The sequence below is a fragment of the Aspergillus bombycis genome (genome assembly GCF_001792695.1).
Source record: "Aspergillus bombycis strain NRRL26010 chromosome Unknown contig00027, whole genome shotgun sequence".
Taxonomy (NCBI): domain Eukaryota; kingdom Fungi; phylum Ascomycota; class Eurotiomycetes; order Eurotiales; family Aspergillaceae; genus Aspergillus; species Aspergillus bombycis.
Window position 1 is genome coordinate 183,260 of NW_019170029.1, and position 26,384 is coordinate 209,643.

The 26,384-nt window shown below is 49.0% G+C and overlaps 8 protein-coding genes across 8 annotated transcripts; 3 read left to right on the forward strand and 5 right to left on the reverse strand.

Annotated features, from left to right (window-relative positions):
- Nucleotides 1–241: 241 nt before the first annotated feature.
- Nucleotides 242–1,359, reverse strand: ABOM_004445 (uncharacterized protein; the record flags this gene model as incomplete). Its single annotated transcript, XM_022531575.1, has 2 exons — nucleotides 242–1,033; nucleotides 1,087–1,359. The coding sequence occupies 2 exons, from the start codon at nucleotides 1,357–1,359 to the stop codon at nucleotides 242–244; spliced, it is 1,065 nt and encodes a 354-aa protein (XP_022390713.1).
- Nucleotides 1,360–3,611: 2,252 nt separating this feature from the next.
- On the reverse strand, nucleotides 3,612–4,375 carry ABOM_004446 (DUF846 domain-containing protein; the record flags this gene model as incomplete). Its single annotated transcript, XM_022531576.1, has 3 exons — nucleotides 3,612–3,760; nucleotides 3,816–4,102; nucleotides 4,227–4,375. 3 exons carry the CDS (start codon nucleotides 4,373–4,375, stop codon nucleotides 3,612–3,614), a joined length of 585 nt encoding a protein of 194 aa, XP_022390712.1.
- A 593-nt stretch (nucleotides 4,376–4,968) lies between these two features.
- Nucleotides 4,969–6,126, forward strand: ABOM_004447 (HpcH/HpaI aldolase/citrate lyase family protein; the record flags this gene model as incomplete). The annotated part of the gene is made up of 2 exons (XM_022531577.1): nucleotides 4,969–5,349; nucleotides 5,416–6,126. The coding sequence occupies 2 exons, from the start codon at nucleotides 4,969–4,971 to the stop codon at nucleotides 6,124–6,126; spliced, it is 1,092 nt and encodes a 363-aa protein (XP_022390711.1).
- Nucleotides 6,127–6,558: 432 nt separating this feature from the next.
- Nucleotides 6,559–8,906, reverse strand: ABOM_004448 (CCCH zinc finger and SMR domain protein; the record flags this gene model as incomplete). The annotated part of the gene is made up of 3 exons (XM_022531578.1): nucleotides 6,559–7,123; nucleotides 7,176–7,901; nucleotides 7,975–8,906. 3 exons carry the CDS (start codon nucleotides 8,904–8,906, stop codon nucleotides 6,559–6,561), a joined length of 2,223 nt encoding a protein of 740 aa, XP_022390706.1.
- A 1,830-nt stretch (nucleotides 8,907–10,736) lies between these two features.
- On the forward strand, nucleotides 10,737–12,092 carry ABOM_004449 (TVP38/TMEM64 family protein; the record flags this gene model as incomplete). Its single annotated transcript, XM_022531579.1, has 3 exons — nucleotides 10,737–11,200; nucleotides 11,255–11,674; nucleotides 11,732–12,092. The coding sequence occupies 3 exons, from the start codon at nucleotides 10,737–10,739 to the stop codon at nucleotides 12,090–12,092; spliced, it is 1,245 nt and encodes a 414-aa protein (XP_022390705.1).
- Nucleotides 12,093–15,836: 3,744 nt separating this feature from the next.
- Nucleotides 15,837–19,256, forward strand: aof2 (putative lysine-specific histone demethylase Aof2; the record flags this gene model as incomplete). The annotated part of the gene is made up of 1 exon (XM_022531580.1): nucleotides 15,837–19,256. One exon carries the CDS (start codon nucleotides 15,837–15,839, stop codon nucleotides 19,254–19,256), a length of 3,420 nt encoding a protein of 1,139 aa, XP_022390690.1.
- A 425-nt stretch (nucleotides 19,257–19,681) lies between these two features.
- On the reverse strand, nucleotides 19,682–20,870 carry trr1 (thioredoxin-disulfide reductase TRR1; the record flags this gene model as incomplete). The annotated part of the gene is made up of 3 exons (XM_022531581.1): nucleotides 19,682–19,821; nucleotides 19,878–20,777; nucleotides 20,849–20,870. 3 exons carry the CDS (start codon nucleotides 20,868–20,870, stop codon nucleotides 19,682–19,684), a joined length of 1,062 nt encoding a protein of 353 aa, XP_022390691.1.
- An 841-nt stretch (nucleotides 20,871–21,711) lies between these two features.
- ABOM_004452 (uncharacterized protein) lies at nucleotides 21,712–26,185 on the reverse strand (the record flags this gene model as incomplete). The annotated part of the gene is made up of 6 exons (XM_022531582.1): nucleotides 21,712–22,487; nucleotides 22,547–22,842; nucleotides 22,899–23,101; nucleotides 23,154–23,279; nucleotides 23,336–24,600; nucleotides 24,673–26,185. The coding sequence occupies 6 exons, from the start codon at nucleotides 26,183–26,185 to the stop codon at nucleotides 21,712–21,714; spliced, it is 4,179 nt and encodes a 1,392-aa protein (XP_022390692.1).
- Between the last annotated feature and the right edge of the window lie 199 nt (nucleotides 26,186–26,384).

Genomic DNA, 26,384 nt, shown 5'->3' on the forward strand with positions numbered 1-26,384 from the left:
TTTTACCTTCTATCCGGTCTTGACGTGCTCCGGAGCTTGCAAGAGTTCTTTCTGATGAAATTCTGTGGGCATATAAGTTCCAAGGTATATAATTTGCAAATGCATGGTAAGTCGGGGTTGCCATTCGCACACATGCTTAACTATAGAGTGATCTGGCGGAGCTTTCAAACATGCATTGCTTATATATAACATTACAGATACGTAAACTAACACGGGTTAAAAAAGCCGGTTCAGCTTGCTGTTAACCAGATACCACTCCGGTAGACGTCGACGAGCTAGGAGGGTGTCTTCCTTCTGGACCAGAGAGAATTTGCTTTCTTATCAGGTTGATCGTCTCTTCCAGAGCCGTATTTCGCTCCTGCAGTCGGCGACATTCTTTGCAGCTCTGAGTTTGACCTGACTTGAGTTGTTGATATAATTTGGCTATCTCGCCACTAGCTTTGGATAGGTCTGCTTCCAGGGATTCCTGGCCCTTTTTATATGTGTCGACCTCGGATCTGAGTTCCTGAAGCTCTCGTGTTTGCTTTTCAATAAGTGGCTGAGCGGCCTGGTAAGAATGAGCATCAGAGATCAAGTCGAGTAGACCCCACTTAATGAGCTCGCTCCCTTGTCTCTCAGGAAATTTTGGCAGTAATTCATACGACTTTTTGTGATCTGCAATAGATTTCACCATGCTGGAGAACAGGTCGTGCGCCGTGCCCGAACCCAGACTTTCTATTTGCGTACTGGGCCGTGGCGGCTGCAAAGCTTTAGAAGGGGGTTTGTCAGGATTGGCTTTAGACAGGCTGGCACTTTGCATCGTTGCAGTGGTCGATACAGGCTTGCCATTATGAACAGAGCCCAGGACCCTCTCAGTGCCCCTGGTTTGTCTAGCCCGGCTAGGGGACTCCGGAGCTGTCTTATCCGACGCACTTGTCTGTGAGCTCATGGCAATCCTGGGATTTTGAGATATCAGCTGTATGCCGACTGCTTGGGCTTTATTCTTTGCTAAGGAGTTCGCCGAACTTCTTGTTCGACCATTCACGGGGCTCAACTGCATATTTATTAGTAAATCTACTCGATCCTGGCTAGATGGGGGTGACATACCGAGATGCCATGAGCAATATCTTCGCCACTTGAAAATTCCGAACCCTCGCCGTCTTCGTCAGGCACATAGGTCGAATCTCTCTCAGCTGTCTTAGATTGTTTATTGGCCCGTTCATTGGCGGGGCGCTCGTCTGTGTTTGGCCGTTTGTTTGGCTTATTGGTCTTGAATGGGAGTGTCGTCCCATTGCTAGTAGTATTGGTCTGGTATGAGACAATAGCACGGGTAAGCAAATGTTGTTCTTGTTTTTGGCCGAGGGACGGAATGCACACCATTGCGTTGTCCCTCGTTTGTCGTTTCAATTTCATATCCTTGTCCAGGTCAGCAAACGTCTTCAACCCAAACAACCCAACAAAAACAGTAACCGGAGAGGAACCAGAAGAGGCCAACGAGGTATATCTCAATGAAGCCATACAAAGAAAGGGGGAAGAAAAAAAAAGCAAAAGAAACACACACCGAATACGCCTTCGTCAAAGCCATATAGGATCGTCGTGGAAAGTATATCTAGCACGAACGTAATCTAGATCAGCAACCCTGACATACAGCAAATCCCTAGTACCTGAACAACAAGGAGGAAGTTGACAAGACGCACCTTCTGAAACTGACCCCAAGCAAGATGCTTGTTCCGATCACGCAGTCGTAACAGCTGAAGCCGCTCTTCCGTCGTCCAACGACCACCGCTACTCAATCGGCTCCGCTTGGTTTTGGTCTGCATCTAGAAAGAAAAGAAAGATCAACCAAAATTCAAGGCAGAGGTAGTGAGTTGGCACGCTGGGTTTTATACTGTGAGGCTGTGGTCTGTGTGTGCTCTGAGAGGAAATGACCATTTCCTTTTGGTTATCATAACGTTATCATAATGTTGTTGTGGTTACGATTCTTCTCCCTGGGTATTTTGCATAGACTCACTTTGTAATTGATAAAATTGCTTTTTGTTTATCTTTTCTTTTCTTTTTTTTTCTTTTTTTTTTTTTTCAAAAGTACAAGGCTGCAAACCAAAACAAACCCATGCGATGCAATGCAATGCAATGAAATGAAAGAAAATAGACAATTGCTGCCTGGAGTCTTGTGATCACTCACAATTCACACCGTTGCAGCCTTGCACGAGTCATGACTTCGTACCAAAATAAGATTCAACTAGGAGCGAGAGGCGCGAAGTGCCGCAGCGAATAGAAGCATGTTGTTCTTAGATGCCAGGGGAGAGCTGATACATGGCTGATGGAACTAGGAACTTAGCTTCCTCGGGGAACGGGGGATGGGAAGGGGCGGTTTGGTCTTTTTTGGGATTTGGGCAGGTGAGAGCTTTTTAGGGGGGATTGTACCTTCTTTTCTCTTTGTTTCTTTGGTCATGTGTGTTGGGTGAGATTGATTCTTGAGTTGGGATGATCTAGATTTGGATTTGGAATTAAGGTACGTGGATGACGATAGGGCTTGGGGTTAGAGGTGTATGCATGTATGTAGCATGTACGGAGTCCGGAGTATGGAGTATACATGTTCATCATATTTTTACTGTCATGTCTTCCTCTGCGAATAGGTATACCGTCCACGACAGCACTGTATCATGAGAGTGTCTGTACTGAATTTTGAATTTTGAATTTTGAATTTTGAATTTTGAATTTTGAATCCTGGATCCTGGATCCTGTTTTTTCTTTGTTGACAGCCACGTCGGATGACTAGTATGGATACTAGATCGAAATAGCGCCAGCCTCGTGTGTGTTGTTGAACGTTTGAATCCTCGTCGGGAGGCTGAGTACGTTTGACCAACAACGCTAATGTACTGCGGCACAGTCAACCCCTATTCCAATCCCTGGCATAAGAACCCTGTATTAGTTTCTCAGGCTAGTGCTCTTTGTTATCTTTGTAAATCGATGGGTGGGTTTGCCTTGGCTTTTTTTTTTGTTGTGGGTTGTGGGTTTTGGGAGTTTTGGTTGGGATGCATAGATTTCGAAGGTAGAGGGTGAGAGATTCTGGGTTAGGGTAGGTAGCCTTTTTTTTTTTTCTTCTTCTTCTGTACTGTTTGTGTTTTGAGAAAGGGTTGTTGTGGTCAAGTGGTGGAGGTAGTCATTGCAAATAGCAGGGGGTGGGTTTGGTGATTTTTGTGTTCCTGGGAAGACGGGCCCTTAGCGCAGTGATGAGTCCAATAGCAAACAATTTGAAGTTAAATAGGTTGTTGATTTAGCACCCTTTGCTTGTGGATTTGCTTCTTGTAGAGTTGACAGGTCCGGTCCGGTCCCACATAGCTTGTGCTAATCATTGTCGTCGCGCAGCGTTTGAGGAGTCCATTCCTTGTGGGAGATGGGATCCCATTTGAGACTGAACTCAAGCCCCGGAAAATCCCTCAAAAATGACTAATGATATAAAGATCAACAGATATAAAGGAGTAAGACACAAAACAGGTTGCATTCATTTCATAAGGAGAGGCCTGAATCTTAGGAGCATACATAAAGCGCACGTGATTTGTAAAATACATCCAGATGTATCAAGGGAGGAACGACAGCCATACAATGCACAACGTTCAAGACTGGCTTGTTTACTTGAAGAGTCTGCCCAGCAGACCCCCCGCGATGTTGTTCACAATTCCTCCAGACAGTGCCCGGTTGGCGAAGGTGGACGCTTGGCTGAAGCGATCACACCGTGAGAAGGCAAGAGTATTGGTGATTGTCAAAACGAGGGCAATGGCTATGCCGATTAGTATCAGAAACCACAGGGTGACAGAAGACAGGACACTACTCACCAACCAAGCTCAACCAAATAACACTGCTCAGTCTAATGATGGCCAAAATCGCCAGTCCAACCCAAAGCGCAGGCGTCACATACAAGCTAAGCCAAAAGAACCTCTTATCTGTAGCCGCGATCCTACGAGTTGTTGGGTCCGAGGATTCGAACACCCAATGCGAGTCACCACTGGCGCTGTTCACTTCATTCCACCAGCGGAGACCCACTAAGCGACGTCCGGCAATGTTTTTGAGGTAATAGAAGTCTGCTGCGAGGAGAAGCAGGGTGATGATGAAGACCAAGATGCTGTAGATTCAGATTAGATTGGATCGGCCATGTAGTCAGGGGCAGAGATCTCCGAGGGAGCCCACGGGGGGTCGGTCTTATATTGCAGGAGGCATCTATGCAAGAACAAAATAAAGACACATACAAATTCTTAATAAAGAGCACCCCGAATAGGTACATCAGCAGGGCGCTGGTGCGGAAGCCTAGGAAACAAAGCAACGTAATCGGATGCGCACTCAGACGCCAGTTCAGATCCCCCTGCTGGGGTTCGGGATTAAGGGGTTGTTGCTCCATGTCGACGGAGGAAAAACCGTAGTGTCTAGTAACAGGACGAGCAAGAAAGCTAGCAACAAAGACAGGAGCAATTACGCTCGCTTCACTCTTCTTCTCAGGAAGAATAGTTGACAGGGCGGAATGAATGCGATGATGTTGCGTGTCTCCATGACCGGGCGGTGAGTGATGACAGAATGCGGGCGGTGGAGGTTTTTGTTACGCGGTTATTTATTTATGTATGTACGTATTGCGGGTTTGACGGGGCTTGATAAAGATGATCTCTCGTGTGCAGACCGACAGGCATCATTACAACCGAATCATAATGTGGAGGGAACTCACACGTGGTGTGAACTGTCAGAAACAAGTTACAATGGAACGGGATGATGCATCATATTCCTCCTTACAATAAGCTTATAGATGTCTCTACTGATCTCTCAATGTTGAAATCTAGATTCCGGAGAAGCCTTTATGCCCTCGTTGCCGAGGGAGGAAAAGACTGACGACTTCTCAACTGCCGCCGGTCTTCGTTCTTCTCACCCCTCTGAAATGCTGCTGAACTAAAGAGAAGCGAGATACACACAGAGACTCTTTGGATCGCTCACTATCCAGCGACAATGGCGTCCAGAAATGCGCTCCGTCGCGCACTGCTCTACAGTACGTCCCTCCCAAACAGCTCTTCCCCGCATTTCACCTTGTCCCTACAAACCAAGGATGATTGCAAGCGCATCGCATCGCTTCCACCCAGACAGCCGTCGCTGACTCTAATCAACCCAGTCCCGGGCTCATCGCAGCGCTTCATCGACAAATCACGCACATTAACAGCCGACTGCGTAGCCTATGACCTAGAAGACAGTGTGACTCCGCACAAAAAAGCGGAAGCTCGTTCTCTGGTGCGGAGAGCTCTCGACCAGCCCGCACCCTCGGGCATCCGCGAACGGGCAGTCCGCATCAACTCCGTAGACAGCGGTCTAGCCCTAGCAGATCTAACAGAAGTGGTAAGTTCATGTCTTCTACATTCTGCTTGCTTTCTTTCCAATCCCACCAGCTCACAGAATAAACAGCTCCAATCCCCCAATCTAAGCACTATCGTCATTCCGAAAGTAAACTCAGCTTCCGACCTAACATTCGTCAACGACGTCATCACCCACACTCTTTCCCAACAGTCCCAATCCCAAGATGCTTCCTCGCGACCTCCGATTTCTCTCCTGGCTCTCGTTGAGTCGGCCAAATCCCTGACCAATCTGACCCAGATCTGCGCCTCCACGCCACTTCTTCAGGGGTTGATTTTCGCCGCGGAGGATTTCGCCCTCGACCTCAGTCTTACCCGGACCCCCAATCTGACTGAATTTCTCTTCGCCCGGTCTATGATTGCTACTGCTGCGAGGGCGGCGAATCTGCCTTCTACTATTGATCTTGTCTGTACGACTTATAAATCGACTAAGGGTGATGGGTCCCCGCCTGCTGTTTTGGAAGAGGAATGTCGTGGCGGCAGGCAATTGGGGTTCAATGGGAAGCAGTGTATCCATCCCTCTCAGGTGCCGACTGTACAACAGATCTTTGGCCCGGACTCGGATGAGGTTCAGTGGGCCGTGCGGGTGACTATTGCAGATGACAAGGCGGCGGCTGCGGGCCGGGGTGCTTGGACGTTGGATGGAAAGATGATTGATGTCCCTGTTGCTGAAAAGGCGAGGGCAATCGTGAAGAAGGCCGAGGCATGCGGTTTCAATGTCGAAGAATTACGCGAGAAGTGGCACAACCAGGAGCCCGAGTAAATATTACCCTCTGCTCTCACTTTAAACAATAGTCTTTAGCTGCAAATCTCACCAACACTCAAGAGAAAATGACCAATGGATATGTATATTGAAATAATGTTTTATTGCTAGCCAGCCTCCGTGTTGAAGGAGCATAAGGAGACGGACAGATAGGATGCCAGAAGAAAGTTGGTGCTATGCACAGGAACAGATGATAAGAGATTTATCTATTTCATTCCCTGAATTCCTGCATACTTTCATATACTTGCTGGAATTGACCTCCACGGGGAACTTGCATTCAGACTGCGGGAAAGCCACCGCCACTTGCAATTCCGCATCTTAGACGATTGAGGGCGGAAGGTGGGCACATATCATAAAGGCGACTTGTAGTACAACACAAGTATCATTCCTTCCACTGAACTCTTATATTGGAAGGCCTTTCTCAAGTGTGTTTTAGTGGCTCACCTCCAAATCCTCCCGCTTCAACAGCTGGATTTTGCCCATCGTCAGCACGGGTGTATTCCCACCCGCACCCGCTTTTGCATCAGCACTGTCTTCTAGACTCTTCGCTAGAGATCTGTCGTAACTCGTGGGATCGATGCCCAAGATCCCACCCACATACCCTCCCCTTTCTCCGGGTACGCTAAATTCACGGAATAGGTATTTCCACTCGTTCAGCCAAGCCTTGACTGCCTTTCCTATCTTGTCTTTCCCATTCTTAGAATGGTGACCTGTGCCTGTGATGGCATAGACAACACGTCGGCCTTCATTAGCATGTTTGAGAAGGATCTTCTCCAAATATTCAATTGCTTCCTCGGGGTGGAGGCCATGCAAATCTACATAGAGCTCTTCCAAGGAATCGTCCAGACCGGCATTGACTATGTGCTTATTTCGTTCTTCGTATAATTGCCGCGCAGCTTCTCGATGGCACTTACGCATAGCTTCATTCTCCGCCTGGCCCCGCAGAGATAGAGCTTTTGCCGCCCTGGCATCATTACGATTCCAGGCTTGGGCCGCACTTATAAAGACGGTCAGCTTACTCTCACCAAGGTACATCTCGAGACCCTTACCTTTGGAGAAACTTGTTCCTTACTGTGCCATGGCGGATGGCTTCCGTACGGTACTTGATATATTGCTGGTTGGCTCGCGAGCCTGTTTCAAGCCAAGGGATGTTTTGCGGCGGTGGTATAGACTGAGCAGCGGCGCTGTTCTCGCGGCCTTTGGCTCCTTCTTTGTTTCTGGATGTGGTCTTGCCCTTCCCAACTGCGGGAGATGGAGACATGCGTACGACATCTGCTAGTGAAGTAGGCACACTATCTTTATTTGAATTGGCTTCACGATTATGCGCGCCACGTTTACCATGATGTTTCTTATTTTTGGCGCTGACGGCAGCAAGTGTAGGAAATGCATCTGGGTCATCCACAGACGGAGCGGCCGGGTTTAATTCACGATTTTGATGCCTGCTACCGGGTCGGGAATGAGGGCGAGATCCATGTGTTGAACTTCCATTTCGTTTGCCTGTGACAAGTTGCATTGATTGCGAAACGCCTTTGCCCCCAATTAGACCTGATAAATGAGCTGGGTATTTGCCAATGTATTGGCTCGCCCATTGATCGCCCACTCCTAGCGTAGGCTGCAAAGGAGGGAATGCTTCGGATGCGCTATCTACGTGGAACTGAGGGCCAGTTGAGCCTTGATGACTGCCGTCTGTCACGCTGAGATTGGCGACGAGCGCCGAAGGGTCATGCGAAAAAGGGCAACCATCGCCAGCCAAACAATTGCCCATAACCCAGTATCTATAAAGGGAGGGTAACATCGTCAGTACCACTGTCTATTAGAAGATGTTTACAGAGCCCTCGTCAGACTCACTTGCAAAGATGATTGGTTAAATCATGGCTAAACCGGCAATCGGCACGGAGACATTGGCCAGTAGACAACCAATACTTGCAGACCACTGGGCTACGGATTTGGCCTGGGGAACTTCCAGGTTTGACTTGCTCCATTGCCATAGATTTTCCGACAACCACGCGAGTGTCATCAGAGTGATGGATAAACCCATCCACATCATGACCTTGGGACAAAGATGCAATTGTCGCACCCAAGTCGTAACTGTTTGCCTCGAGGGCAGCTTCTATCTCATCGTTTGTCCTTTTATCTCCGAGCACTGTGCGCAAAATATCATGGGGACTCATATCCGGGACAAATTCAGGGGCCGTAGCGCTGAGGCCTCCAAGGGCACTCAGCGTCCCGACGGAAGAGGTAGTACTGTTGGCATCGTCGGCTACCAGCCAGTCCACATTGCTGTCACTACCAAAATCACCATAGAAATCGGACACCTGGGTCTGGTCGGAGAATTCGTATGCGTTTAAATTCGGGGAGTGAGGGATCGGCTGGGCAAGAGCGAGTCTGGGCGACGGGCGCGGGGAAGTAAATGGTGATACGGTAGAGGACAGTGCCGGTCGCGAGAAGCCACCTCGTGAATTAGGAAGCCAAGATGTGCTTCCCGGGCTCGTTCCTAGATTTGAATGGGGTGACAACGGCGTCGACGAACGGCCCATCTGCCAGGGGGCTGGGGATGAGCGGCGAATGACGGTATGTCGGGGCGGAGGAGGAGAGGAACCTGGAAGGGTGCGATTTCGATGCCTCCATAGGACGTCCAGCACGGCATTTTCTAAGGACGACCCCGACAAGGAGGTCTTCTCTCGCAGGAAATCCTCAGCTTTCTCGGCCTGTTCTTCCTCGTCGAAGTCTTGGCCTTGGAGGGATTGGAGGCAGTCCTCAAGAAGCTCTTCGGAAATCATGCTGAGTGGAGGCGATCATGCAACTGAGGGGTGTTGATAAGGGGGGGGGTAGAGATACGCGGTGTAAAAGGGGCGGAGGGAAATGAGGGGTAAGACAGCAGGTTGAATAGAGGACAAGAATGAGATTGTGCAACACCACCACAAACTGAGAAGGGGGTTTAACATTCAGATTTCATTGTTCCCTGTCTGAAGAGGTAATCCAGTGTATAGTCATGGATGAAACGAGATGCTAGATGAGAGATGTTAGCAGGATGCGACAGGAAACGTGGTGTAGACCATCGGTAAGCGCATCGCATCTGAGCAGGGAACGATCAGTCAGGGAAGAACAAGAGGACATCCAAGAAATAAAGGAGAAAGAAAAGAAGAAGAAGAAGTAGCTTAATGGGAGAAGCGAAGAAACATGAGAAGAAAACGCAAGCAAAAAAAAAAAGAAAACAAGGAGAGGGAGAAAGGAATTGTCAGGTGTAGACTAAGTAGTAAGTTGGGGGGGAGAAAGGTACGGGTACGGGTGTCAAGGTGGGAATTAAATTGGGGGGAGAAAACAGATGTCTGTTCGAGAGCTTGACCTTTGTAGATTATTTGTTCTCCAACCTGAGGCTGTGGCTCCAATCCGACCACCAATTCGACCTCCCCTCTCGATCTTTCCACCCGATTGAGTGAAGCACTAAACCAGAATGGAAACAGGCGTCAATGTCCAGGATGGATCCATTCGATTGATATTGACTAGGCGTTACAGACTATAGGATAAAATTTAAATGAGCTGTGCCTGTCTTATACGGGTCTTTGTTTGTTTTTCTGCTTTAGTATGTTCATTTTCTTAACCCGATTGATTATTCCATAGAGTTTGATATATCGAGGTACATATATAGCCTTTTACCTTTTTTTGACTCCCTTTCCCGTCCCACAGAAAATCGCTGGGTATGAATGTGGGGGAAACTTATTGCCTTGCTGCTGCCTTTCCATGAAATCTAGACTGATGGCAACAGGGTCTTGGCACGGGCGATAACCCAGCAGGATCACTGGTCGATCTGCCGATACATACATATACCCACTGATCATGGATCACGAACCTTGGATGCAGGGCTGCATACAGGCAAGTACCCAGAAAGCAGTGGCTACGTTTACCTTTTTTTTCCTAAGATATTGAAGAGGAATAAAGTGTTATCGATAGAAAAATGTATAAAAACCCTAAAAAGTAGTCTGATAGGTGGAAAGAACCAAGCTTCAGTAGGCAGGTCATACATAGTAAGCATGTCAGATGCTGAGTACAATAATACCGTACTGGGGGTACTCATGAGGTAATGGGGTGACTTCATACCGTACAGTCAGCAGCTCCATTAATTAACCGCCAACCTAATAGCACAGCCTCCGTTTCACTCTCAGGCAGACAAACTACTGTCAGTCTTTATAGGGGCTCTATGCCACGTTTCAACTGTCATCATATGCTTTTATCTATCTGCTGTCGCGACTGAAGGTTCATCATGGCTGCTTAGCTTTTTACCTGGTAAATCTTTCTCCCATTTCCCCAACAATTCAGGAACGCCTTCCAGCCATTTGGACTTGTTACAAAACACCGATCCCTTTCCAACTTCCCATGTATCAGCTCGCGCTGGGGGCATAGATACGCCCTCGCTAATTGATCAACGACCAGTAACGTGGCGATCTATCGGGGACTACCTTCCAGTTCTAATAAAGCAACAATAAGATAATCGTTGGGGTTGCGCTGCGCTTCCACTTAACCGTCGAACTCCATTGGCTTGCGAATACTTGTTCTGAGACTGTCTCTCCGGCTTTGGAATCACAACACACACCCTCTTATATTCCTGAAAAATGCCTGCCGACTACACATCTACCGCCCGGGCTTTGTCCCTCCCCACCTCGCCTTCAGAATCGCTTTCACCCGCAGACAATGATTCGTATCCGCCATGGAGTCATTTGGCATCTGGCAGGAGCAATTCCGCCAACCCCTCCGAATCACCTACCCTTTGGAAGCAGGTCGCTCATCGCTTGAATGAAACATCGCAACGAATGATGGCAATATGGCGGAGATTGAGTTTTTGGCAGAAAGTAGGTGCTGCTGCTGCTGCTTTGCTTGCCAATCTCCTCGGAATTGGATTCCTGGTTTTCACGGGCAAAGTCTTCATATGGCTTGGCCCTGTAGCAGAGAAATGGGAGAAATCAGTGGGGGCATACATTGTCCTCTGGTTATGTGTATTCTTCGTCTCCTTTCCACCCTTGGTGGGGTGGTCTACCTTTGGTACCATATCTGGTTACATCTTTGGCGTATGGAAAGGGTAAGATTTGCGTCCTTATCCTGGTCTTGACCGGCCCACTGACGTCCTCGATAGATGGCTTCTCTATGCTTCTGCGACTGTGCTGGGATCTACGTGCTCCTTCATTGTTTCTCGGACTATCCTGTCTAAGTTCGTGAATCGAATGATGGAGCGTGATAAGAGATTCGCAGCTCTTGCGTTGACGTTGAAGTATGACGGTCTGAAATTGCTGTGTATGATTCGTCTCTGTCCTTTACCGTACTCAGTGTGCAACGGTGCTGTTTCAACCTTCCCGACCGTTCAGCCATTGATGTATGGACTTGCCACGGCTATCGTTACACCTAAGCTCCTTGTCCCGGCCTTTGTAGGCAGCCGGATCCGTTTACTTTCCGAGAAAGGAGAGGAGATGAGCGCAGGTTCTAAAGCCGTGAATATCGGCAGCATCATCGTAACCGTTGCGATCGGGATTTTCACTGGCTGGTACATTTATAAAAGGTGGGCCATCGACGACTAATTTGCCTTGCGAAATTCGAAAGCTGACATTGTTTCCAGGACTATGGCACGAGCCAAGGAATTAGAGGCTCAGGAAAGAGCCGATATACGTCGATCTTTGCAGGCCGATCATGCTGACCGTCGCCCTCACCATGCCTTTTCTGAGGACCCGTATGTCAACACTGCCGCCACAACTCTTGCTCGTGACGAGGAGGAGCGTCTCGGGTTCCATGATTTCGATGACGATAATGTCGATCTGGCCATTGACGATGACAGCGGTGGCGAGAACTCGCCTAGGCTTCAATCTCAGGGCCCCTACCGGGATGAGTTCACAGATAACGATTCTGACGACGTCTTCAAGAATGGAGACGGCGGTGAGGGGGAAACTTACGGCCTACATACACACGTACGGAAGAGCTGAAGCTCAGAGCCACATTTGCTTACTATACACTGCTTGCGATAGAGGTAACTTCCACGGTTCATGTCCTATAAGTTTTCTACCGGTGGCGTGAATCGTTTATGCGTTACTGAAAGTTTTGGGGGAGTTTGGCGTTCTCGGTTGTCCAGCCCCCATACCCCAATCTCCCGTCTGTAATCCTATCGATTGGAAAGAGTTCTGTTCACGTAGGCGTCAGTAGGAGGAGTGAGATCATTTATATAAAGTAAAGAAGGGTATATATATACACATGCACATACGTACACTGGATTCTCTAGATTTCTGGTAGCTTACCTGTTTCGGACACGGCCGCTTTTGTGAGGTGCTCAGGGTTTGTTTGCTGAGCAGCCACGTCTTTTGCTCTTTGTTCAGCACGGTAGTAGTAGTTCGATGAGTGTGTAATAAGCAGCCCTCAGGTTTGAATGGGTCAGTGCTAGTGTGTAACTAAGATGATATAGGTGGAAAACTGGCAGAGACTAATTCTACCTTGGCTAGTATGAATATCAAGAGTAATAGTAATTAAATCAAACTATAAACCCCAGCGAGGCTATGAAGTATGTTAACGAAGTTATATTATGTCACCCTAGTACTGAAATGTTAAGTCAAAGCAGCTCTGGCTTAACATCATTATAGAACAGACCACGGAGGTGTTGCATGACTTGACAGTTCTAGGGTTTCTCCAGGCTGTTTCCATTACTATAGTAGCTTCCCCGATGCAATTAACTAAACACTGGTCGGCGGGTAGCAAGCCACCTTGAAGACTAGTACTTGATATGATGGACACCTCGATCTATCTCTGTTTAGCAGCTACCAGAACATACGCTTGAAGTGTTTGCGATGGAACCCTCATCGTGTAAGTTGCCCCGTGTTAGACGCCCGACTGATCATTCCTTGTTGTTTTTATCTTCTGATAGACACTTATAAACCCTTTGACGCCTTCTCCTCAATTATTTAGCGTCTATTTCCCGCACTTTGACCGACCATCGGTAGTTCTTCTCTCCCGCTAAATACATACACCTTCTTACGCTCTAAAACAGAGCATGGTATGCTGCACCCATGCTTGCTGCTACAGAAAAACACACATATATATGTTGACAAGATATGACATCAATCGGCCCCGTTCGCTGTGCAAACGTCACCGGAGCTCCTCTACCCTAATACCTGCGGTTTACCAATCTATCAGCACTAGAATGGGCCGCAAGGCCTCTACATGACCTTAGAAGAATGCTGCCTTGAAATAAATGGCATTGCAGGCTACTTTGGGGAGGGGAATTATGCAGCATATTGCAATGCTGCGGGAATACCCAGCGACCAATTATCTAATTGTCTTTCGTTCTCGTGAGGCATTAATCAATTCGGATGCTCTGGTACTGTAGCAATGAAGGCGAGTTTGTGGAATACTATGGTAATAGTGGGCTTGGTTTAGATGTATTGTAATATTGTCTTATTTTTCAGGTACTGCTAGGTCTTAGGTATAAATTCTCTATACTCTATAGGTTTCTAGTATAGTCGTATATATATTTAACCAAGATCGCAACCAGGAAGGCTAACTATTTTAATACAATAGCTTAAAACAAAGTCTTCGGGCCAACTCACCACCGGATCTAATGTTAATAGTTGTTTTTACACCGATATTAGGAGGTAGAGGCTTTTCTAGCCAGCCTTCCATTGGTGGAGCAGTCTTTATCCAGACAGGCAATCTATAAAGCCTTGAAACACGAGGAATATAAACTTGCAGAGTGTGCTTGTGGAAAGTCAAGCCACACCATCACAAAGATATACAGTTCACCATATTTCACACACAAGCCCGAGTTTATCGAATTTCAGTTTAATACAGTTTTCCAAATAGCAGATCAATTGCATACATAACCAAGCTCCGAGTGTCCCACGCCGAGTAGCTATTACGAATGGTATCAAGAAAATGCAGCCTTCCGAGTTGCACCATGCATGCGAGTGTGTCTGTATAGTGAAAAGAAGCATTCGAACGCTAGCCCGCTTCAGAAACATTTAAGACAGCCCGCAGAGGTATCGAAATAGGGACCTCTCAATTGAAATAGGGCGTGATGGACCAGTGAATGAAATCCCTTTGATCCACTCTAAACACGCGTTCTCTACGTCCTAAATTCGGCGTGACCTCGGTGATGTACTACATATCGCGCTATGGCAGATTCTTGCTACTACAGCATCTGGTGCTCGTTCAACTGTAGTATCTCAGCTAGTGATGTCATGCCAGTACTGAGCATATACTCATGGCGAGCTCCTACGGGCCACATCCTACTGAAATGGCTTGAAAACGCGTTGACAGGAAGTCTCTCGACAACTTCATCTCTAGTATAAATCCATGTATAGACCGCGACATAGCATCCGTCATCGATACTCCGAAGGTCAGAGACTTTGGCGTAACCTCTCCCGCCGACGGTTTCCATATCAACTACATCTCCTAGTCCCATCGACCATGTATCTAGAAGAGCGAAGGCTACGCTCCAAGGCACCCATGGTTGGTTGGAAACTCTCAACATCTTCCCGTGACATGCAATAGAGAACTTCCGCTGGAGGTGCACGAGGTTTGTGGCTAGTTTGTATAATGATGCACTGAAACATAAGTGAATCGGTAACGAGTAAGCACTCTAGCTAAAGTCGGAAGAAAGCCATCACTCCTGGCCTCAGAGCCGGATATGTGGACACAAAGCCCTGAGTATATATAACAAGGCCTGAAAAGGTTAGACAGATCTAGTATTGTAAAACGTCATCATGTCGCTAATTTAGAGATCTCTGGGGGCAAAGGCGCATTTGCATGGCGAATGACTAGTATCAACCTTGTTGGCTTCTTCTGATCCTGATACTATGGAATTTAGGGTCGCTTCACGTCGGGGAACCTGCATGCGTTTTTACCGCCATTAGAGACTAGAAGTAAGCGCTGCAAGTCAGAATGTCAAATATGCATGCCGGTTTAGAATTCTTGCATGAAGGCACTGATTTTTGAGGGGCCATTCTCAATTACTGCCTTGTCAATCACAGTATTTATCAAATATACCTGATGTTCACGATAACAAGGGATCAAAAGAGTGAGTGAGTGTAAGAAGGCTGGAAACCACGCGGAAGTGCAGCCTGCAGAATGTGGCATGCCTTTGGTTCGGACTGAAAAATACGCATGGGCCCGTCCGTAGTACCAAATCACCGTCGATAGCCTCAGAGTTCAGGTTTCACACCACCCTGCGCTTTACCAAATCCCTGGCACTCTTGCCTTCTCTCGCCTTTATCGGCAATTGGCCCTAACTGACTGTTGGTCTGCTACATTTCAGTACCATCCTTTAGGGTTGCATCGGTTGTAGAAGGAAAGTGATGGGTTCGGATAATCAGTATCTTTCTTGCCTCCAATAACCCCTCGAACTAACATCTCAGGTAAGTCAATGGACTCCTGCTCCATGTGATTCGAGGCCTTTCTCATGTCCTATAACCGTATCTTTAGAAGTTTATAAACAATCATAAAACATGTTCTGACATTCTCTCAAGGAATTTGTACATCCCCCATAGCAAGCTTCTCTCCTTCCCGCCACCAACGGCTCCCGATGAGTGGACCCACAATGGATTGAAACGTTGAGATCTGTGCTGCCTGTATTCTCAAATTATGGAAGTGCTATATTTATGGATAGGCTCAGTATAGTATAGTTACCTTCTACTGAACTGGGCAATAGTCGATCTCATTGCTACAACACATACCGCGACAAAATGGCACCCCTTGCCAGCAATATGGGAGCTGCAGCTTCGATGAAAACGCATGGCCTAAATGGCCATTCTTATGAGGTCACCACTCTAGACCAATATATCCCAACAAACATTAGCTTCAACGGCAGCGGTCATGTTTCCCTACTGCCGTCAAACCAAACTTTGCCAAAGGGCAGTCTGCAGTTGAACGCTAGCGTGATGAAGGCTCATGCCTCAAAGTTGAATAACGACTTGAGTCAAGCCAATGTCGCAAATCTGTATTCTGTCTCTAATATCAACTCGAGTCCAGGTATTCGGGTAGAAAGAACAACTTTAGAGGGGGTTGACTCTAGGTCCCAAAGCACAGACTATCTGTCTCAGGATGTTCATTCAACCACGGCCCATGGTAGGTCGAGCGATTCAGTCACAACTTCTTCATTCACGCCTCAGCCGAGTCAAAATAATTTAATGCCACCGATAACTGTCATCAATAAGCCCTCTTCATCTTCTCTCGTCACAGACACTAAAAATGCAGATAGCGGGAATGGGTTTACGACATGTCGCCCAAGATCCTCCATACCTTCGAGACTCCCAGCTGCAGTTTACGCTCAGCAATGTGTCTCTGCAGCTTATGCATCCAGACTTAATCCGTACGCGCTGCACTTAAAGGAGCAGGAAGCGTTGCAGGACCATTTGTGTCATCTGCACGTCACGGTATATTTGAACATACGGAACGGTATACTTCGACTTTGGACTCGAAATCCGATGGTAAGCGTTTCCAAGGAGGAAGCTCTTGGGTGTGCGAAGGACTACCGTTGGATGAACCTCGCCTCTTTCGCATATGAATGGCTGGTACGAAATGGGTACATCAACTTTGGCTGCGTCGAAATTCCTATGCCTTTTGTAGCTCCAAAGAAAGGCCGGCGCAAGGAAGGTCCCGTGGTGGTCGTGATTGGGGCTGGAATGTCAGGTCTAGGTTGCGCACGGCACTTGGAAGGTCTATTTCGTCATTATCGCGACGCGTCCACAGCCCCTCGGGTCATTTTGTTAGAAGGAAGACGCAGAATTGGAGGTCGTATATACTCACATCCTTTGCGAAGTCTTCAGACGTCTAAGTTAGGCCCCGGACTAGTCCCTAAGGCCGAGATGGGTGCGCATATAGTTGTTGGTTTCGACCGTGGTAATCCGTTAGACCCAATCATTCGGAGCCAGCTGGCTCTTCCATATCATTTGTTACGCGACATCTCGACAATTTATGATATAGATGGCTCACCGGTGGATGAGGTTCAGGATGCGATGGATGAAAGGCTCTATGATGATGTCCTGGACCGTTCCGGGTTCTATCGACATAAATCCATCGTCGTTCCTACCGCAGAAGGCGACCGGGGATTGATTGATTCAGGTCGTGATTTGTCAACAAGCGATGGTGTCACAGTAAGACAATACGAGGAAGCAAGGGCTTCTGGTACTATCGGCCTTCTGCTTCCTACAAAGCGTGTCCGCCGAGGCGTAGGTCATAAAACCGCGGACATCAAGGCGCCTGGAGCCCCGAGCGCAGATCTTGCACGCCCGGAGGAGCAACCAGCTGCTTTTACATGTCACCTGAACGGTTGGAGATTGAACGACGGTGTTCCAGCTAATGCTACTTTAAACCTGGACCCTGTCGCTAAGGTTTCGTCGTCTCAAACGTTAGGTGCTGTGCTGGACGAGGGCATCCGGCAATACCAGCGGATGCTCCCGTTATCCCCGAAAGACATGCGTTTGATTAACTGGCACTTTGCCAATTTGGAATATGCAAACGCGACTAACGTCAGTAGACTTAGTCTTTCCGGATGGGATCAAGATATAGGGAATGAGTTCGAAGGCGAGCATTCGCAGGTAGTAGGTGGATATCAACAAGTCCCATATGGACTATTCTCATTACCTACAAAACTCGACGTTCGAACAAACAAGATAGTGTCCAAGATATCATATGACCCATCTGGAATGGGAAAACAAAAGACAGTTGTTCACTGTGAAGATGGCGAATCATTTGTGGCAGACAAAGTGGTCTTCACCGGCTCCTTGGGAGTTCTCAAGCATCAATCCATACAGTTTGAACCTCCTCTACCAGAATGGAAACGTGGAGCCATTGATCGACTTGGGTTTGGAGTAATGAACAAGGTGATTCTGGTGTTTGACCAACCATTCTGGGACACTGAACGAGATATGTTTGGGCTTCTGCGCGAACCCACAAATCGAAACAGCACCATTCAAGAAGATTATGCTGCTAACCGAGGTCGATTCTACCTTTTCTGGAATTGTCTGAAGACTACCGGACTTCCCGTCCTAATTGCTCTTATGGCCGGAGATGCCGCTCTTCAGGCGGAATGTACACCTGATGATCAAATTATTGCTGAGGTGACCAGCCAACTCCGCAATGTATTCAAACATACGGTGGTTCCCGATCCACTAGAAACAATAATCACCAGATGGAAGTCCGATAAGTTCACTAGGGGCAGCTATTCCTATGTGGCGGCGCAAGCACTTCCAGGAGATTACGACCTGATGGCCAAGCCGATTGGCAATTTGCACTTTGCAGGGGAGGCGACATGTGGCACTCATCCTGCCACTGTCCACGGGGCATATCTCTCTGGGCTCCGTGCCGGCTCTGAGGTGATCGAATCTATCCTAGGTCCCATAGAGCTACCGAACCCCCTCGTACCAGAGAAAGGAAAGGCAGAATTTAGCATTCCAACAGCAGCAGGACAGAAGCGAAAAGAGCCGCACATGCCCGTAGCGTCAGCCACTAGCAATCCCCTCACTAACCCAGCAGAATCAACCTCACCCACATCAGCCCGTCAGCAAGCTTACGAACATGCGATGTGGACATCAATTCAATCGGAAATAGGCCCGCCCATGCCCCGACCCGCAAGAACCGGCCTAAACCCTTTCCTCCTCTACCAAAAAGACTACTGGGGGATATGCCGCGCCCAATGCGACGAAGTTCGCCGAGCAGAAACGAACGACCCTAACGCCAAAGCTGCTCGCGATGAGGTCCGTCATGAGCTCGGGCTCATGTGGCGGCGAGCCAGCGAAGAGGAAAAGCGGCCGTACATCGAGCAGACAGAGGTCAACCGACAGACAAATGCGGAAATGTGGAGCCGATGGAAACAACAGATCACCGAGTGGGAGCAGAAGGCGGGTGAACTGAAGACAAAGTGGTATGCAGCTAATCCGTTTGGAAGTTGGGGTGGTGTACGTTCTGCGGACACTGCTGTGCCGACAAATCATTTGTCAATTGCCGCTGGTGCTACTACTTCGTCCACTTCTTCATTGGGACAACATACAAACAACTCAAGCGATCAGACCCACAGAGTAGCTACTGCTCCGACTGTTCATTCCCACACAAATGGGGTACAACTGAAGGGCTCCTTGCATTACTCTGACTTGTCGAGCTGTTGAGATTAGCCTCTGGACGATCTTGCTCCTATCATGACTTGCACGAGTTGATGCATACCATGTAGATATATATTCTCTTAACGACCATCTCTTGTACTACCAAATGAAACCAGATTTGAATCAGGATCCTCGAGAATTACTCTATATTCTAGTCTATTGATATGAAATTCATAGTTTCAGCGACCCATGAAACATGCGCGCCACGAGTATCATCGAAGGGACCGAAAAAAATGTATTAAACTTCCCATCACAAACCGAGGAGAATGACCAGAACGCTGAAGTCTAATATAAACAGCCATCAAAATAAGCAAAATGGATATATCCGTAGGACATGAAACATGATCGTCAGCCGGTGTGGGGCAGATCTAGGTGTGATGAAGAGGTGGTGATGAGGGATCTATAGAGCAGGTGTGGCGGGACGGAGACGTTTAGAGGAGAGGGTTGGACTTGTACTCCGCGGTGTTACCCTGAGGGTCTTGCTTGACCTCGTTGACGGGAGCCTCCTCTTCAGGGGACTCGGATTCAGCGATGAACTTCTCAGCCTCGAGAGCAGCAACGCAGCCGGAGCCTGTAAAAGACTGTTAGTATATGATGTGACGGGGGTAATGGTGGGTCATGACATACCGGCACTGGTGATGGCCTGGCGATAGCGCTTGTCCTGGACGTCACCGCAAGCGAAGACACCCTCCAGGCTGGTGTAGCTGGTGCCAGGCTTGGTGATGATGTATCCTTCGTCGTCGAGGTCGATCTTGCCCTTGACCAAGGCGGTGGCGGGGTCGTGGCCAACGGCGTAGAAAAGGCCGTTAGCGTCGACGGTCTCCTCCTCGCCGGTGACGGTGTTCTTGACACGCAGGTGGGTCATCAAGCCCATGGGCTTCTCCTCACCCAGGACCTGGGTCGCAACGGTGTTGAAACGAACGGTCACCTTGGGGTGGGCCAGAAGACGGCTGGCCATGGCCTTGCTGGCACGAAGCTTGTCGCGACGGACCAGAACAGTAACAGAGCTGCCGTACTTGGCCAGGAACATGGCCTCTTCGGCAGCAGAGTCACCGCCACCGATCACATAGAGGGGCTTGTTACGGAAGATTGGCACGGCACCGTCACAGACAGCACAGGCGCTGATTCCGTTCTGCCAGTACTTGTCCTCACCGGACAGGTTGAGACGACGGGCATTGGCACCAGTGGCGATGATGACAGCATCGGCAGTGTGGGCGGGCTCATTGTCAGGACCATCGTTCCACTCCGTCCACAGCTTGAACGGCCTCTGCGAGAAATCCACTCTCGAGATAGTCTCAGTGATGACCTCAGTTCCAAAACGGACGGACTGCTTGCGCATGTTCTCCATCAGCTCTGTACCACCGATACCATCAGGGAAGCCGGGGAAGTTCTCGATGTCGGTTGTGGTGGTGAGCTGACCGCCAGCGGCAGTACCGTTAGCCAGCATACCCTCATAGAGGACAGGCTTGAGCTCTGCACGAGAGAGATAGATCGCAGCGGTGTGGGCGGCGGGGCCGGAGCCAATGACTACGGGGGACCAGTTAGTATCTCCAACCGATACTGGGCAACATTGTATACAAGAAGTGAGGAAAACTCACTAACGACCTTGGTGTGCACCATCCTGGATGCCGAACTTTGACTGACGCGCAGGGGCGTCGAAAGATTATTCGATAGAACTGAAGCGGACGGGGAGGATTTCTGGTGCAGCGACAACGCAGCAGCGGCTGTCAATCCGAGCGAGGATCGAAGAGAGGAAAAGGGAAGTCGTCGAGAAGCGAAGGAAAACAGCTTGACGGTGTTGGGGAGGAGATTGGGAAGGAAAAGAAAGAAAGTCGGGTTGGGAAATAGGCGGCTTTAATTATGGGCGTTCAGGGAGAGCGCAGGGAAAGAGGCGAAGAGGGGCTCAGATTGCCGGGTGGTGGGGACGGTCTGACGAAAAAAGGGCTGGATGGCTCAAGATTAGCTAAACGGTCGAAACCAAGAGACTGGTTTCCTACCTGGAATCCCTGTGGGGACGATGAATCAACCCGATTAATGACAAAGAATGGAATTGCACAAGAATACCACGGAAACGACTTTTCTTCCTCTCCGACCAGGTACAAGGGGAAAATATTCCGGGATTGGCACCGGCGAGACCGGGTCACGTGCCGCGGTGCTTAGAAAGCAGTCACGGGCCGAGACCGCCACTGATTATCGATCAATTCTTTATCTCGGATCAATCGCCGGGATCTCTGCATTCAGGCAAAATCCAACATCTACGGAGTACATAAAACCCAAATATGCACCTGATAAGAAACATCGAGGCATAGGACTCATTACAATCACATTCAGAGAGGGTATCCACTGTATACAGCGCGTAGTTCATAGATCTTACATTCATTCATTATCATCATAGTTGTCATCGTCAGCGTCATCATCATCACTCGTCATAATCATATCAGATCAAACCATATCAATCAGCTCATCGGCCAAACCACTTCCTCCTTCTCGAGGGCTCGGCAACACCATCATGCTCTAGTTCGCCTGGACTAGCAACCGGAACTAATGTCTCCGGAGGCGCGTCTCCACCAGCAACATACTCATGTTCGCGTCCCGCTGAGCGTCCATAATTCTCGTGCTGGTCGTACTCATCCTCGTCTTCATCGCTGAATCCTTCTTCGGCTTCGGTGTCCTCCACATTCTGTTTTTCTCTCTTATTCCTCCGTACACTCAACCACCGCTTCCAGCCCTTCGCAACTGGTGCTGCAGGGGGGTCATACTCATCCCCTTCGTACCGCAGCATCGGCACGATCAGTTTGTATGGGGTCGTAATACCAGACGGGTCTTTCGGGTTTAATTCCAAGTTCAAGGATATAGCCAACCCCCCTTCTAAATTAACGAAGGCGCCAACCCCATCGTCCCCCTGCTTTGCAACCTTCTTAGATGCCTTCTGGCTCAGATTCGTAGGCCGTCGAAGGAATGGGGCTGGGCGGGAATTTGCGGGCGGTGGAAAGTAGCTATCACCCGTCTCTGCAGGAGGAAATGGGCCATCCATACTCATACGCCGCCCAACTGGGTTCCCTCTAAGGTCAAAGTCCTTAGTCGGTGGCCGTCCACGCCCCGAGAGTCGGCGTAACAGGCCGCCGCTACCCTGGGGTCTGTCCCCGCGCGTCAGGGACAGTGTCCTTTGCAGCTTGCCCGGTCGAGGCTCCTCCACCGGCGACGATTCAGGTTCCGGTGTTGTCTGTGGGGTAAAGCCTGCGCCTAGTTAGCAACGTACAAAAAAGCGCCAAGAAGCCAATGAGATCAGAACTGACCTGGCTGATACGCACGGATGGAGCACCAGTTTCGGCGTGGTAGCAACCGTTTGTTATTCCGTGGCTTATTATTCACATCATGTGTAAATATGGGTATCATGTCTTCGTCTGTGTTAGTATCTAGATGATGAACTCGATTCCGTTTGTTGAGCGTGTCTGACACCATCTCCGTCTCGGGAATGTCTGCAATAGCCGAGGAAATGATGTTGGGCATGTATCGATAGTCTTTGTCCTTAGGCAAGTTCAATCTCGGGTTCGAGTAGAATTGGCCAATGGCAGCCAAATGCACATCGCCGCTGCAAAGGAAGTTTGTTAGGTCCGCCCTACAGGATAGCAGAGTACAATGTCTTACCTCAAAATGGTCACACGGACGGATTTGTCTGCTGCCAAGTCCTGAAGATCTTCGATCAAGTATTGACGTTCTGACTTGTGGTGTTTAGCCGTCCAGTGATCATCAAAGATTTCAATTTTGCCCCCTGTCTTGTTTACAAAACCACCAAAAATCCCGGCTTTGCCGAGCGATTTCCGGCTGTTTAGAATGTTTTTCACCATCGCCTGTGAGAAGGTTAGAAGGGAAACAATTGCAATTATAGCGCTCGTAACATACCACCCTAGGATATGCAACCGGAATACTCAGCAGCACTAGCAAGTGCTTCGTCTCGCCCCGGACAATTTCACGATGGCACCTGTCCCAAATTAGATCAGAGGTTTGTTCACTAAGCACTTCGTCATTCTAGAATATACTGTTAGCACTGTTTTTCTGCTACTAAGCAGGTTCTATGGTCTTACCATGCGTTCAGTCCGGCAGTCTAGGCCAAGGAGAGACACCCCACCACCTAGAGACATGAACAAATTGCGGCTGCGGTGGTTGATGTACGGTCCAGGAAGAGCCCCAAGCAGCCAACTAGGCTCATCTGCTTCGGTCTCTTCTGGAACGCTGTGGTGCTGAAATAGCAAGTAGTATTTGAATGCGATGTTGCCAAGCCCTGAGATTACGGGCGTGCTCATGAACTCATCGGGGTAAGATCCGAAGCCTTCGATGATCTCATGGTCATTCCAGAGGTTAACCATGGGTATTTGCGAGTTTGCAAGGGAGTAAAGCCCCTGTGAAAACCACCGTGCATAGTGCTCAAGAAAAGAGTTTTCCAATTCCGCTTTGAACTCCATGTTTAGCGGCGTGTCGTACTTCTCATGGATATCTTTCATCTTGACCCATTCCTGGAAGAAGGGCGATTCTGCTGTAATTCTGTCGTTGAATATCTGGTCTCCCCCACCAATCATGACGTGGAATGGGCGAGTCTGATGCTCATTGAGCACGTCTCGCCACAGAGGGTCTGGACCACAGAGTTTGTTAGAGTCAACGCCTGGGGCAAAGCCGTTACATGTGTGGTACATTATGTTCATTGACTGTCCCCTGGCAGGCACCCAGAATCCCAGAGCCGGTCCTTGGTTGAGACGATATGCAATCCGCTGCTGGGTATTTCCTAATTCAATCTCAATATTAAACCTCCAGAACGTGATGTCTCTTCCTGGGTCGGCATAGAGACGGGCCCCTGCAACCTCCTTGTAGAATCCAGCGGTTTCTCCATCCATAGAATGGACCCTGTTAGCAGGGATGGGTTGCTTGATGCCCTCGCTGCTGTAGTCAATGATACTGGGTGACATCTCATAGATGCCGTCGTCATTTTCAATGCATGAGAGGTCCAGCTCCTCTTCTGTATGATCTACTGGCTTAACATAGAGAGGCCTGCCATCTCGCCCCAACTTTATAAGTCCAGCTGTCGGGTCCACATACTCAGGGGCTAGTTCAGAATTCTCTCCATTCAGTTCAGTCGGAGGAGGAGGTAGCAGATCCATTGGCTGAGGAAATAACCTTAAAGTAGGTGGTGGCTCATATGAAGAGAGAGAATCTCTTGTCACAATCAACACACTCCCTCTCCAAGTTTCCTTATCGAACGCCCCATTGGGTCCATCTATTCGCACCCGCTTCAAGCCTCCGTAACGGAGTAAAGGACCACATTTAAGAAACAGATGTGGCTGGAAGCGCTTGTTCGCTATATGTCACACTTAGTATCAGTTCCGGGAATCTGCAATCTTGGGCGAGCATATCAAAGGATAGGACCTACCCGATGGCTTAGTGTTTGGTGGCTTCTGGTAGTTGATTGGCAGAGCCCTACTCTTTCTGCGGTTGTTGCTTCCGCCACCTTCCCACCACGCCTTACTTTTATCGACATCGAAATTCTGGTAGTCAAAGTCAGAAGCACCCAGTCTTGCCACTGGTGCTGTTTTCCACTCAGACAAAGGTGGAGGCGTTGGCGGTGGGACATCGAACGAAACAGTCTGCCGTTTAGGTTTAGGCTGCAACGCAGGCTCGCGCTCAAAACTTTGAGATGTCATCGTGGCATTCCCGCCTGGCTCTCGACTCGAATCGGAGTGTGCAGGTATAGCATTACCAGTAGATCCAGTCCCAATCGGGTAGGCCTTCAGGTCTGCTTGCTGGGGCTCAATGACCGCTGTGGGGGGCTCTTTCCTTCTTATAGCTTGCGGTACTGGTCTAGCCCCGGACGCTGCAGGGCTCAGATGTGGCATTTGTCCTGCAGTAGGAGCAAGATACCGGTGGGCCTGGGGACTATCCGCAGTGTAAGGGCCGCTATTCCCTCGCGGCATATTTGGTTTAATTGATTGTGAGCCCATAGCATTATTTCCAGCTGGATGGCTCACGGACACAGACCGTCTGGGAGCATTACCAGTCCTGACAACACCTGTATTCTGGGGGTAGCCTCTTGCAGGCTGTGGCACGTTAGCGGGCAATGGCACTGGATGTTGTACCGAGGACGTTCGCGCGTGAGGAGGTTTTGCTTTGTCTGAAGGACCTTGAGCCGGTCTTTGTCGCGGTAGAGCTGACTGCTCAGGATCTGTCTGCCGAGGAACTTCCGTTAGAGGGCTTGAAGTATCTCGTGGTATAGTATCCTGGTGAGATTGCACTGGAACAGATGTGCGACTATTATTTTCAGATTGCTGCCGTGCCATCCGTTCTTTCACCCTCATCTCAGCTTCCAAGACTCGCGCTCTCTTCTCCTCTTTGCTGATCCCAGTCAGTGCCACTTCAAGTTTTTGAAGAGGTGACCGATCTGCCGCCCAATCATGCTTTTGCTCAGCCGTGGAGCGTACCGTGTTAGAGCGACTTAGCGGTGCTTGGTGACTGTCTCTACGTGGTGGTGCCATGGGAGAATCATCCGGCTTCACCGAGCTTGAGATAGAAAGTCCAGACTCAGTTATGCTTCCCTGTGAAGTGGCGTATTCATCAGGTGAGGTATATGGCTCGGAAGGTAATGGCTTTTCCCTCCAGTTCGGATGCCCTTCGCGGGACAAGTCTTTGGTCCTTGCGGAGAACGAGCGAGAAGTTTGACGACCACGAGCTGCAGCAGGGTTATTCTTGTAGGGTCCCGATTGAGTCCGTGGGACATCGATGGATCCGTAAGTCTGATCGCTATCAGTTTCGTAATCCAATGCGGTAGGTTTCATGCCGTACGACTGCTGCCGTCGGTGCGATGGTGCGTGTGGTACACCATTCAGAGGGACAGATTGAGGAGGTAATGAGCCTCCATTAGTCGGCCTCTGGGAACTAGCTGTAGCCATTCTTCAAGGCTTTCGGATCCTTTACGACACTGCCCGGAAAGCTTCTGTACTTTATCACTGGTAAAAAATGAATGCGCGGGGAATAGAAAGATGAGAGACACCAATAAAGATCGTAAAAAGAATCAATTCGTATCCAAATTTGTGACAGTAGCAGATGATTCGGCCAAACCAGGTCGTGTTAGTACATGGTGATGGCACT